Here is a 12,635-nt window from a genome sequence, read left to right on the forward strand (position 1 = left end):
GGAAATATCCTGCATATTGCTTTTAAAATACAGTTGAACTTTCTTTTAGTTCTAAGAACATTTCTACTACTTTAAACACTGACAGAAAACAGATTGTTTCAAAATTAAGAGCTAAAGTCTTAATGGTGGAAGACTGTATTTATGCTCCTTAAATAAAACTACTTTCCGTACTTGAAAACTTTCCTTGAATTTTTAGAGTAGGTTTCAAGATGAGCTAAGAACATATAATAGAAAAAAAAATTGAAAATACTGTCTTGAAATGTTCTATGCAAACTTGATAAATTGCGCTAGATCTGGCAAATTTTTAAGCTATCAGTAACAACATGCTTCATTAGTAATCTTGTCTTTTCCTCAGTCCTGGTAATGATCTCTTTTTCTTCCAGCTCATCTGTTCTTTTAGTTTAGTGTCTCTACTTGCTTTAGGATCATTTTGCTGCCTTTTATATGTCAAGCTAATCTCCTAATTCTTTTTTCTTTCCTACAATTCTCTAGTTGGAAACTTGCTCTTTTTTTTTTTTCCTCCCATTTACTTTGTGTGTCAGACTAAAGTTCCTGTTCATTAAGAAAACCTGAGAAATACCTATTTAGAGGAGCATACTGCCGAATAATCCCTCTTGCTTATGGACCTAAAGGAAGATTTGTGTTTTTATAAACATTCTGTATCCAGATACTATGGTCGTTGATAGACCTCTGAATTTCACCTTCTTGCTTGACTTCCTCCCATGCAAAATCAGATACTACTGTCCTGCAGCTGAGAATTGTACCCCACCTGACACTTGCATATTCTCGCTGTAGTTGGGGACATAGTAGACAAGCTGTCTCAAGCTCATTAACTCTGTGACAACATGGTAGAAAAATACATAGGGCAATGCTTAGCAAAGGAACTGCTCGTCCATTCTTGGGTCAGCCCTCAAGACAGTCCTTCAGCATCTTTCTTGTAGAAATTCTTTTTCCTTACGCTGGACAAGGGATACCTTGATCTAAATTAAGCTATGTAGGTTTAACTATGAAACTCCAGAGCATTTCAAGTACCGTAAACTCACTGCTGTATATTAGGCATGAATAGGGATGTTGCGGTTCTGTGAGAATGAGCCAGAAATAATCTTGCTGAAACTTGTGATCATAATTTCAGGGGTCTTTGTTTTAACTGCAGTATTTTAACCAGGATTCAAGTGCCTTTCACAGGCCTACACAATACACTTGCCCAAGCATGCTCTATGCTTCAAAATTGGAATTACAGATGCCTAATCTACCCAATAGCAATTGCATCACTTTTCCCTCTTTATTTCAAAATTTATTGAATCGTTGTGTAAACTTCATTTTTTTGAATATGTTTTTCTTTGGCTTCTTGTACTTCCTTGTGAGTGAAATTATATAGTTAAATCCCTAAGGTTTTTTCTTCTCTTAGACTTAAGTTACTTTTGTCATGATCTTTCCATGGGATGCACCTGAAACTTTTTATTCCTCAAGGTTCTGCAAAATTGTCTTTTCCTTATTAGTCTTCACTGCTCTTCTTCCAGAACCTGACAGACACTTGATGCCGATTTCTTAACACAAGCCGTGTTTTTTCTCCCAGTTGCTACCTGTAATGTAAAGCATTCTACTGAACTGGTTTGTGAGACTTCTTGCTTCACTCCTTTCTCTCAAGAGCAACTGTAAGGAAATAATAAAAATACAAGATTTAGTTGGAAGAAGTGACCTGAAATCCATCATGTAACATTGAACCTGTTTATATAATGTAATCTTTCATAAATAAATTTTAAGCAGGAAGTGGTGAAGACTTGTTCAGTATGTCCATGAGAGCAAGCCAATTTTTTTTTTTTTTTTTTTCGTAATTGTGTGTTTGTCCCAGAAATGCCGTTTTGGGGAAAATAAACCAGTTGCATATCAATTTTGATGAATGGTTTTGTTCTAAGTGAGCAACATTTGAAGATAAAAAGATTTCAAATGCATGAAAACTGAATACTGACTTTCAGATTGGGATAATGGTCTAAGTGCATTAGTAAGATAAACTGTAAGTGATGAAATATACTATATTAGACCAGCTGATATGATTGGGCAAACAGTGATATAGGGGTGTACCACTGAGTTTCTGAAGGTTAGTGCAACAGGAAAGAAGACTTATAGTTCATAAGGAGAGGGCAGCATGCAGTGGCGAAAGGTAAAATCAAGGAATTTCTCAGTACAGCAAAAGGGAGCAGGAAGGATTATTATTTGTGTCGTAAAAACTTGTGAAGTGCCATTTTAAAAATTACTGATTGGTAATCTGCTAGTGAAGAATAGAGGAAGAAATGTAGTGGTACTGTTTCAAGAACATGAACTAACAGGTATTGACCTGAGAGATCAATTAAAATTGACTTCTCACAGCAGTCAGCAATGGCTTATTATTTAATTTGAATGTCTAGGTTAGCAGAGAAGGCAGTCAAATCTGCTGAAAAATTGGGACTCAGTAATTTAGGTGCTTTTCATGTGGTATCCAAAATTAGAGGACACAACAACCTTGGTTGTCACTTTCGTATTGAGACTGGATATTCATGAAGATATGCTGTATTACTATCACTGAGCATTATCTCAGTACTTTGAGAACAAATTACAGCTGAGAAAATGTTCTCAGAACCATCATTTTGACCACTAAATTTTTTGCATTTTTCTCTTCAAATCAGTTTCAAGTCTACTGGTCATTATTTTTCAGGTTTTTTTTTTTTTTCCTTTTGAAGATATAAATTAGAAAAGTGATGTCCACTAACCCATGCTACTGAAACTTACTTCTTATACTAAGGTTGAAACCATAACATAGGCTTCTGTAAGCTGCCCAAGATGCTGGTATTTGTCCTTTCCCTGTCTTTTCTGGATGGGAGAGAAATACAAATTTTCTTCACTTCAGTGCTACAGCTCTTTGCAAGACTTCAGAAATGAGTCTTGAATCCCATAGGTTAGTTCCAAATTCTGATTAGACAATCATCTTATTAAGTTCCGGTGTCTTTCTCCTGCCTTGTGGTTCATACATGTGGTCATTCAAATCTGTTGTCTCCTTTGTGCACTGAGTGGGCTTCTAAGAGAAAAAATCTAAAGGAACAGCTCAGCCCAACACTTGACTGGTGTTTATGTTACTGTGGTCTTTGACAAGAAGAGTAATCAAGAGAAAATCCTCTGTAATTATTCTGAAAATACTACCTAGTGATGAACGTGTAGGCAAATCTCTTAAAGCTATGTTCTCGTTCTTCTAAGCATTCACATGCACTGTTTATTAGAACCTGAAAACTTGGACGAAGGTATAGCTTTTCAAGGAGACCACAAAAGACATCTCCCTGAAGCTGACATGCCCTCTTCTTTCTATTCCTTTGAAATTTAAAATCTTCTGGTTCAAGTGTTAGAATTTCCCAATTAGCTTCCCAGTGAAGCAGAAATTGGCCTGGCTAGGCTTCTTTTCACTCTGTCTGTGTGTGCATGTCCATGCACACATATGCAATGGATGTGGGTTTTGTCCCTAAGGAGGGGTGGGGGGATTTTGAATCAGATTCATCACATTGGGAAAGTTTAATCCAGGTACTTGTTTGCCAAAGCCATAAGCAACAGGTTTTTGTAATATAAAGTTTTATGTGATCTTGACTATTCAGACCCTATTGTTTCTCTGTGCTTAGGATAATGCAAGTAATTGTCTGTCAAAAAATGATTGAAATCCTAATTTTGCAAGAAACTTAATAGATCTACTTGGTAGCAAATTTACTAGTATCTACATTAGATGAAAAGAAATCACAGGGGAAGGAGACTGACTACATTAGAACATGTGGTAGAAACTTTAATAATGGTGTGGTGCTTACATTCTTTCTATGAGGTTGGGAAGTTAAAAATGTAAAAACAACATTTCTCATGGGTTGTGGCAATAGCACTTAATGGAAGTACGTTATTTAAATTAGGCATGTACAAATACTCAGCAGGACTTTATAGGAACAGCACTGTCTTCTAGTAAACTCTATGAAAAGTTAATCCTCCATTTTTTGATGGCTTCTCTATCCATCTTCTAGCTGTGTATTGGCTCACCATTGCGAGCATGCCAAGTGTCCCTCTAGAGGAAAGGTGTTTATTAAAAGCTGGCAAAGAACACAACCCTCAAAATGGTCAAAGGGACAACTCCATTTTGTTTTAAATGTGTTCAAAACCAACTCCTCAACATCTCAAAAGTCCTCTGAAATACTGATACTTTGAGCTCTTCTAGTTAATGTCAGTTTGAGCCCAGGTAGCATTTGTTCAGATGCAAGCTTTTAAATGTTAAGCCATTTCCTTCCTAACGTGAGACTAACTGGCAGTAGTCTTTCCCCTAACCCTGAAATTCCTTAAGCCCACATTTCCCAGTTGGTAGGTTTAATTGATAAGTGAACAGCCATGAAGTCACATGAGGATTAGGTGGCAATGTGGGATTTGGCAAGGACTCTCAGCTTTACCTGCCTGCACACTTTTGTAGCACCATGCTTTAGATGCTTCTAACTGCTGGTCAATCAATGGCACCTTGTTGTTATTCCCCTCAGTTGTCAGCTCCTGTCTCATGCGGTTTCAGGAAGTTATAGAAACCTGTGATCCTTGGAAGTTTACACCTAGGGCAGCCAGACTCTAGAGGCTGCTTGTTTTCCTTGGTTTTCTGTAAGCCCTGGCTCTGTTTGGCCCTCTGTAAAGCAAAGTTGTCAAAGGCAATTACTTACGCCATAGGGGGAAAAGGCTCCTTGGAGTTCTGGTGCAAGGGTCCTATCATCCCTTTGACAGCCACCTCATCTTCGGCACCAGGAATGCTCTTTCTCCATTGTAGGCCCTCTGGAAGAGACGAAACAGAGTATTTATGGCCTTCATATTTTAACTAGTCATGGAGATGAACCTCAAATGAGACTGAGGGGAGGTTGTGTGGGGGTTTTGTTTTGTTTTTTCTCTTTTTCGTTTTTTTGAGCTTGCTATGTAGAATTTCTGTAAGCTGCTAGCGGTTCCTCTGTACTGCTGTGTTCTTTGGCGTTCTTGATGTATTGAAGGACTTATGGTGACTTCTTGTCCTTCACTTTATCGTTCTGGTTGTTTGCTGCATTTCTTCAATTTAGATAGTCTTTTAAAGTAATTTTTGTTGTGACAATCGGGAAGAAGGAAACTTCTAATCTAGTCTTGGAAACTTCTAGTCTTGAAAACATGATGCGACTGTAAGGTTCTACAACTCATTTTACACTCTGATCTGTTTATAGCAAACTGTTAGATTTTTGGGGCACTCTGAGAAATTCGCGTAAGGCTAACTGTAATTACAAGATGGAAGAAAACTGCATGACATATTTTCACGAAAGTCAGATTCTTGATAATTTAAGAAAAACTGAGGTGGTTTTTCACATTCCTTCAAACAGTATTGTCTTAAATTGTGGATGGGGGCTCAGATGTGGACTGGACAGATTGATAAGAAAGTAAGACCATCAATTGCTATTGAACACAATGGTGGTGATGCACCTTTTGGCTCAGAAGATCAAAAACCACTGTTGAGTGGATGCTGGGAATGTGTGTTGGCAGAGTACCATGCTGTGCATGCCCTGTTTTCTTCTGAAAAAGCTTTGGCTTGCTGTAGTTCACAACAAAGTGTCAAGCTAGATAGAGCTTTGACAACTGCAGCCATTTTATATGTCATGTCACTTGAAGCTTTCACTGCACTTCAGTCCTTTCTTGGTGTGCAGTGATGATGCCACTTTGAAATTTCAGAAGTCTCTGAGACAAACAGAGCTCTAGGCATGTCTGGTTACTTTCTGTCCTCCCCACCTAAGATGTGTGAACTGCTTCTTTTGCCTGCCTGTTAAGAGGGAACAGGTTAACTGTGCTATACGTGGCTTAAGAGGAAAAATTGTTTTGACCAAGTGAATATTTTCAGTTTTAAAATACTATAGGTTCACTATTCAGCCCGGCATCACTGTGTTATGGGATATGGGTTAGTGAAGGAGTTGCTATTTAAATTATTATCTATTTTTAATGTTAATGTATTTGAGCTGATACTACTACTTCAAAAATGAAAAAAAGCTTTTATGTAGAGCTATAATTGGAAATACTTGCAGATACTTTACTGAAAGGATTCTTACTGATCTGTGTATTTGCATAAAGCTTCTTTATATTGCAAATTGTTCTCCAGTGTGACTTCTGCCATTCTGTATAGGTCCAGAATGTGCTTCTCACTTGTGATTTCTCTTGGCAAGGTGTTTTGTGATATGTTATCATTAATCATATTGTGATAAGAGTTTTAGTGAAAACAATTTTGTTCTGTTTTGTCTTGCAGACACCAAGTATAGATGAAAAAGTAGATCTTCACTTTATTGCATTAGTTAATGTAGGCGGTCATCTCTATGAATTGGGTAAGAATACTTTTTATCCACACTCTCCATTTGTTTGAAACAAATACAAATAGTAATGTTGTTAACTGTCAAAGTCTGAGAGAGATTACTTGATTTAATGTAAGGCTTAGGTTCTTTTCAACTGCCTCATAGGGTCTGGAGGGTGGGGGGTTCTGTCAAACAATTGCAGCCTTCTTCCCATTGTTGGTTTTTTGGGTTTTGTTTTGTTTCTTTAATTGTCCTTCTCTCAACTCCCTCTTATTAAGATAAAATGATACAGAATGTTAGGCTGCCTCTAAACTTACTTTATGATTTACAAGGATAGGAAGCAAGAAAGAATTGATGAACACTCAAAGTTTCAGAGAGGGACATACTGCTACACTTATGTCCCTGAATTGCTTGTGGAATTAATAAAATGAACTGTATACCACTTTAGAAATGTTAGCTATATTGTTAAATATCATTATACAGTAGTCAGAATATTAGCAGATACTAATACTCTGCAACTCGTTTGTTGTAGGCTGGTTATTTTTTCTTCGACCTTTTTCTGGTCTCCAGATAGTTAACTGTAAAACAGTAGCCTCTGTTTTCTGAATTACAGCTATTTTTTCCCTCTTCAGATTGTGTAGCACCAAGTTCTGCTCAGATATTCTCTAATGACTCCAATCTTAAACATGTTGCTGGGCAACTAGGTTTTGCTGCAGGCAATTCGGAAAACTAGGAAGGGGATCAGGATCTAAAAACTGCAAGTCACTGGTCTTTCCTAACAATTTTTGCAGTATTTCATGGTGAGAACGTTTTTGTCTTTTGAAAATCAACAAGTAATTAAACAATGCCCTTAACAGGTGACAACTAATCATAACCTGGGGCATGAGGGGTATATAAGGAGTGCTTATGTTAATATTAAGGTGACCTAAGGGGTATTATCAGTGGTAAGTCATGAACAATAGGCACGCATTTCTGTATTTTTATGATGCTGTATGTCTGTCACTGAACTAGCTCAAACAGTGGGGCCCCTACTGTGGGATGCAATATAAATATTTTATTACTCTGAATTTCAAGGCATGATGGATGGCTTGCTCTTCTTCTAGTTGTGCGCTAGAATGTTATGTTTTCATTGTGCGTTAACTTGTTCTGCTTACAGACTATGGTTACTGTGTTTAGCTATTTTCTGTGAGAATGATGCAAGATAAAACCCACTTGATTTTTTTGCTTAAATTAAAAAAAACCCAAACAAACAAAAAACAAACAAACAAAAAAGGCATTTAGCGCAACTGTATAGTGGATTACCAATACTACTGTTTCCTTTTTTCTTAAAATAACTTCTCTCTGTACCAGTGGAAGAACGCAAAAAAAAAAAAAACACTTAAAAGTAGGAAAACGGGAGGTTTTTCAATTAGTTCACTGGCTTCTGTCCCTCTGGCCAGCATGTGGGCTTTGGCAGGCAGAAAATGCTAAGGAAGAACATGGATGTTAAATGCTTATGACGTTTTTGCCATAGAAAACACATTATTTATAGGCACATGAAATTAAAATGCTATTCTTCCGAGATGTATGTTAAAAAAAAAAAAAAAAAAATTGAATGAAACTGAGCTTGCAACAGTACAGGCCATTCAGTTCTGTTTCCCTGGCATGTTCTGAGGGTTTTACATTGTTGTATCATCAATCATGGTTGTTACAGTAATGAACACCCTCTTGTTCATGTAAATCCAAAAGTTTTCTAACATTTAATCTATTTTTAGTTATGGAAAGTGTATTTTGGAAGTATTGTCATCTTCAATGGAATCTTTGGGGAGGGAAAAGTCTTTGAAAGGGAGAACAGAGCCAAAAGGGAATTTGGTCTAGCAAATACTTAGGATATCTTGGCATATGTTTTCCTACTATTAGCTCTTCACAAGTAACCTGAAACATATTTCTATGAATAAATTATTTTAAAAATGCTCAGAATGATACTATTATTATATTGCAAATGGGAGAACAAAGAATTAATGATAGCAACCATTTTTCAATGCTGCGAAAGTACTTAATACTTAAAGTTGTTGGGTTTGTTTGCTTTTTTATTTTAAATTAGAGTTAACATTTCAGTTATGCCAGACTCTTCAAACTGGTGGGTTTGGTATTCTCTTCTGTTGTGGAGTCCCTGATCGCAGCTGTCAAAGACCACAGACAGCTGTCTGCGTAAATCCGTTAAGTGTAGTAGAAATTGTTCTTCTCTGCTTGAAAAACTGAAGCACTATGCCACCACTAAAACAGTTGCAACTTACAGCCTTGAATTTTTAAAATAAAATATTAAAAAGCATTTAATTGTTTTGGTTTTTTTTTTTTACTCTATCAGAATACATACTGATACCTGTTGAAGCAGTCAACAGTGGAGGAGAGACAAGGGAATAGTTAGCTGCATGTGTTATTCTTTAATGAAAAATGAGATAGCATTTTTGTAAGTGAAGACCGAAAATCTGTTCATATAGTTTTAAATGGAAGAATGAAGCTTTTCTAATTTTATAAAGGTGTTGTTCAATCCTGCTTTGTATTTCAACAGATGGCCGCAAGCCATTTCCAATAAACCATGGGGAAACCAGTGATGATTCTTTTTTAGAGGTAGGAATAGAAAACCGTCTTAAATGATGTTATACAAAATTCATGCTGTATTTCCACAAAACTTATAAAAAATACTTATACAAAAGTCTTGCTCTATTTACAGTTGGAGAAGGAAAAGAGCAAGGGGGATTATGAGACAAAATTAGGCTTACTCTGTTTTGAAACAGTTATTTCGGAATGCTCGTGATCTAACTCTGGATGACAGAGTATCATGACATGATAACAAGAAATTTCAGAAGGGTTCACTGTAACAGAAGATCAGACTGACTTTTCTTTTGTGCTGAGGTTTTAATATACTCGTGCTCCTTTCAAACTGTACATGAGATGAAGTCATCGGATTGAAAATTCAGGATAATTTTTCATTATTTTTAGTTAGTTTGATAAATGCCGTGCTAGACAGAAGTTGACTTCCTTTCTGATGCTTGCTAATAATCATTCTTCTCCAGTTTTGTGGCTTCTTTTGGGTGCTTCTTTCTGTCAGGAGCTGTTCAGTTGAGAAAGGAATTCAAAAGGAGTACACTGAGTATAAACTGTCATTCCCACAGAATGATGCAAAGTTGAAGCTGAGAAGGCAATGCATAGATCTGACTTTTATGGTATCCAGACTGGATTAGCTTTACAAAAAGAAGAAACCAGAGAGACTAAAAACTGACCAAACAAAACCTTTTTGTAGTTTAGTAGCACAGACTAATGTCTGTAAAGTTTGCTTACAGTTTGTGCCTGTTTGGGCAGGGGCAGAAGTTGGATAAAGCTTTCCTTTTTTCGTATGTGTTATTTTTCTGTTTTACTGATAACATGTGTTCTCCAGATTGCACCCTAAAGCTAGATGAAGGAATTACTTATAGTCTTCCGTTTACCCCACACAGCTTAGATTCATCTTGAGACAAAGGAAAAATTTCTAAATGCAGCAGTACTAGTAGAGGCGAACTTCAGAGATGCATTTAGAAAGTTAGACAAGCAACACATCTGTTGCACAGAGTAATATTCAGTCACAAAAATCATTGTTACTAAGGTTGTGCATAAAACTTTTGCTGTCTTATGCTGCCCATATGAGTACTGTAAATAATCTTGAACAGTGGTGATTTATGTTTTTGTGGATTTGTCACACTATGTAGTCATACTTTTTGGAAAACTCCATTTTGAGTTTGTGTAAAACATATCTTTGTATTTCAGTTGTGGAGTTTTTTTAATAAGTATGATTTATAGTGGGTTTTTTGTTTTGTTCTTTTTACTTTCTTCCCTAGGATGCAATAGAAGTTTGCAAGAAATTCATGGAACGTGACCCAGAAGAATTAAGATTTAATGCAATTGCACTGTCTGCAGCTTAAAAGCCTTTTCCAGTGGGACTAATCTATTGCAATGCATTGTAACAATAAAACTGTTGCCATATGTTAATAGTACAAATTTTGATACTTCCCTAACATATTGATTAATTGTAGCACATGTGGAATAAACTTTGCATTTGCATTTGTCCTTGCTATATCTTGCCGCTTATTCCTAAGGCTTGTTCCTTTGGTTATTTATATACACGCATGCATCTTGTGCAAGATTTCACTGTGGTGGGTTTTTCCCCTTCCACCCCCTTAAAAGTTTTGGGAATTAATGTCTGTGATATTTCATCACAATAATGATGAGTTAGTTCGGAGCAGTATTATGTATCGTTCACAGATAACATTTTGAGTGTAGTATGTGGTATGTTAAGAATATAAGAACTTTTCCAGGTGACTCAAAAGACAACGGCATTCTTTTCAGGGCACTATTTATAAATAAATATATGGAAGAAAAAAAGGCAGAAAATGACTGTTTCTTCTTACTGTTGGTGAGCAATAACACTTTAAAATTATCTTCATCTTTACATTTTGAATAAAACTTGATCTTGTTTCTCAAGCCTAATAATGTTAATAAATTGCCAGAAAGCTTTAGTTAAACCATTGTTTGCTATTTGTATATGTGGAAAAACAACATGGATTTTTGCCCCAGAAAAGCCACGCTAGTAATTAATGCTAGTTTAAGCAGTAGGAGTGCAGAGGGAACACACAGGTGAATACAGCAACGTGAAGTATCTCACTTAACTGAAATAAAATGATAGAGAAGTAATGATTGTTGTAATGGAAGTTTTGTAACAAGAACAGACTATAGATTTTAAGATAGCCATGATGGTCATATACTTTCTTTTCCCCTTTAGGAGTATCTATTGTAAGTTTGTCAGGTGGCATTACTGAATGCTATGTGATACCCTTCCCCTGTGCCATCCCTCCCACCCCACCCACTGGATCTTAAGGTACTGTTGGCTAATTTCTACACTTGAATTAGTAACAAATTGGTTGGTTTGGGATGGTGGGGTGCTTGGTTGGGGTTTTTTTGTGTTGTTTTTTTTTTTTTGTTTTTTTTTTTTTAGGCTGAACAATTTTATGCTTTAGGATTCTTGTGAAGTTTGGGTTTGGTTAATGTGCATGTTTTTGACATTCCAGAAAAATATTCGTTATTTGTTGCTTTAAAGTGAAATAATTCAGGTTTGCTTCCAATCAAGATCGCGGCCAAAGGAAACTGAACCCTCTGTGTCCCAGGGGGTACTTTCATTCTCTATCAATTGTCATTGCAGGAAAAACAAATGCGCTTATGCCAGAAGCAATCTGGCAGAGTTTTCCTTCTTTAGAGAAAAGAAAGAGGCCTGGGAGTCTGTCTTATCACTTAAGAACATCTTTGCTACTTTAAAGAAAAAGTCGGAGTGTCTGTCTAAAACATGTCACTTGGAGAGTCCACTAACAACAAGAATCTCTTTTCTATAAATGAGCTGGTTGGAAAAGTGGGGGGGGAAGAACAACACTAGTGAGCTTACAATTTTGAGCATCTTTTCACCCTAATAAAATGCAGTATATTTAAGATTTGCTTTATGTTGCCGTGTTCATTAGTAAAGCCCTGAAACCTGCTGTTAAATAAAAATCAAAGAACCAAAGCAGCTGCATTGTCTTCCTACTAATATCAGAAAAATCAAATAAAAGTTGTCACAATTTAATTGGGATATTGTATATTCTATGTTAAAGGTGACTTGGAGGATTACATTTTAAGTAAGCCATAGTTAATATAGATATGGTGCTTTTACAGTAGGGAGGAGGGTGAAGAAACAGAGGAAGTCCAGTTCAAAGCTGTTAAACTAGCTACATCGGTTGTCTGCTTTAGGGAAACGTGCATCTTCAATGTTCAGAAGATTTTGGTGGTTTTAGTAATAAATGGAAGGGCTCTACTTTTGTGCAAATTATTTATTGCAAAATCTCTTCAGACCTAGACCTTTAATTGAGTATTAGGACTGATTAAGTGAATTCATGACAAAGCAAATCAAGGTTAGAATAGTAAACTTGGAGTGGGATTTTTCTAGTCACACAGGAAAAATACGTCTTGAATCTTAAGTAAAAACTTATTTATAAGAATTCTGAGTATTTTGTCAATATGATAGTTTTGCTCAGTGTTTTTTACATAGTCTTCAAATCAGTTGTCCTGCAGGGTAAGGTTTCCTTCTATTTTGTTTTACTTTCAGTGTTAATTTCTGGTTTATAAATATATAAGATGGTAGTTTTTAGTGAACACTGCTTTTGGAAATGTTCTCCAAAGTTTGAGATGACAAAGGAAGAGCAGTGCACCAGTCTCTACGCTGAACTGTATCTGCTCACTGCGTGGTTCCTTGCTAGATTGAAATTTTGA

The 12,635-nt window shown here is 36.3% G+C and overlaps 1 protein-coding gene across 1 annotated transcript in view; it reads left to right on the plus strand.

Moving 5' to 3' along the window:
* The window catches only part of UCHL3 (ubiquitin carboxyl-terminal esterase L3 (ubiquitin thiolesterase)), a 40,037-nt gene extending 29,402 nt beyond the window's left edge, over positions 1-10,635 (plus strand). The window contains exons 6-8 of the mRNA XM_010087830.1: positions 6,284-6,359; positions 8,878-8,936; positions 10,181-10,635. Of these exons, the coding sequence (XP_010086132.1) occupies positions 6,284-6,359; positions 8,878-8,936; positions 10,181-10,264 (219 nt within the window). The 3' untranslated portion in view covers positions 10,265-10,635. The remainder of the gene's footprint in view (positions 1-6,283; positions 6,360-8,877; positions 8,937-10,180) is intronic.
* The last annotated feature ends 2,000 nt before the right edge of the window (positions 10,636-12,635 follow it).

The sequence above is a fragment of the Pterocles gutturalis genome, unplaced genomic scaffold, assembly GCF_000699245.1.
Source record: "Pterocles gutturalis isolate BGI_N339 unplaced genomic scaffold, ASM69924v1 scaffold28951, whole genome shotgun sequence".
NCBI classification, from domain to species: domain Eukaryota; kingdom Metazoa; phylum Chordata; class Aves; order Pterocliformes; family Pteroclidae; genus Pterocles; species Pterocles gutturalis.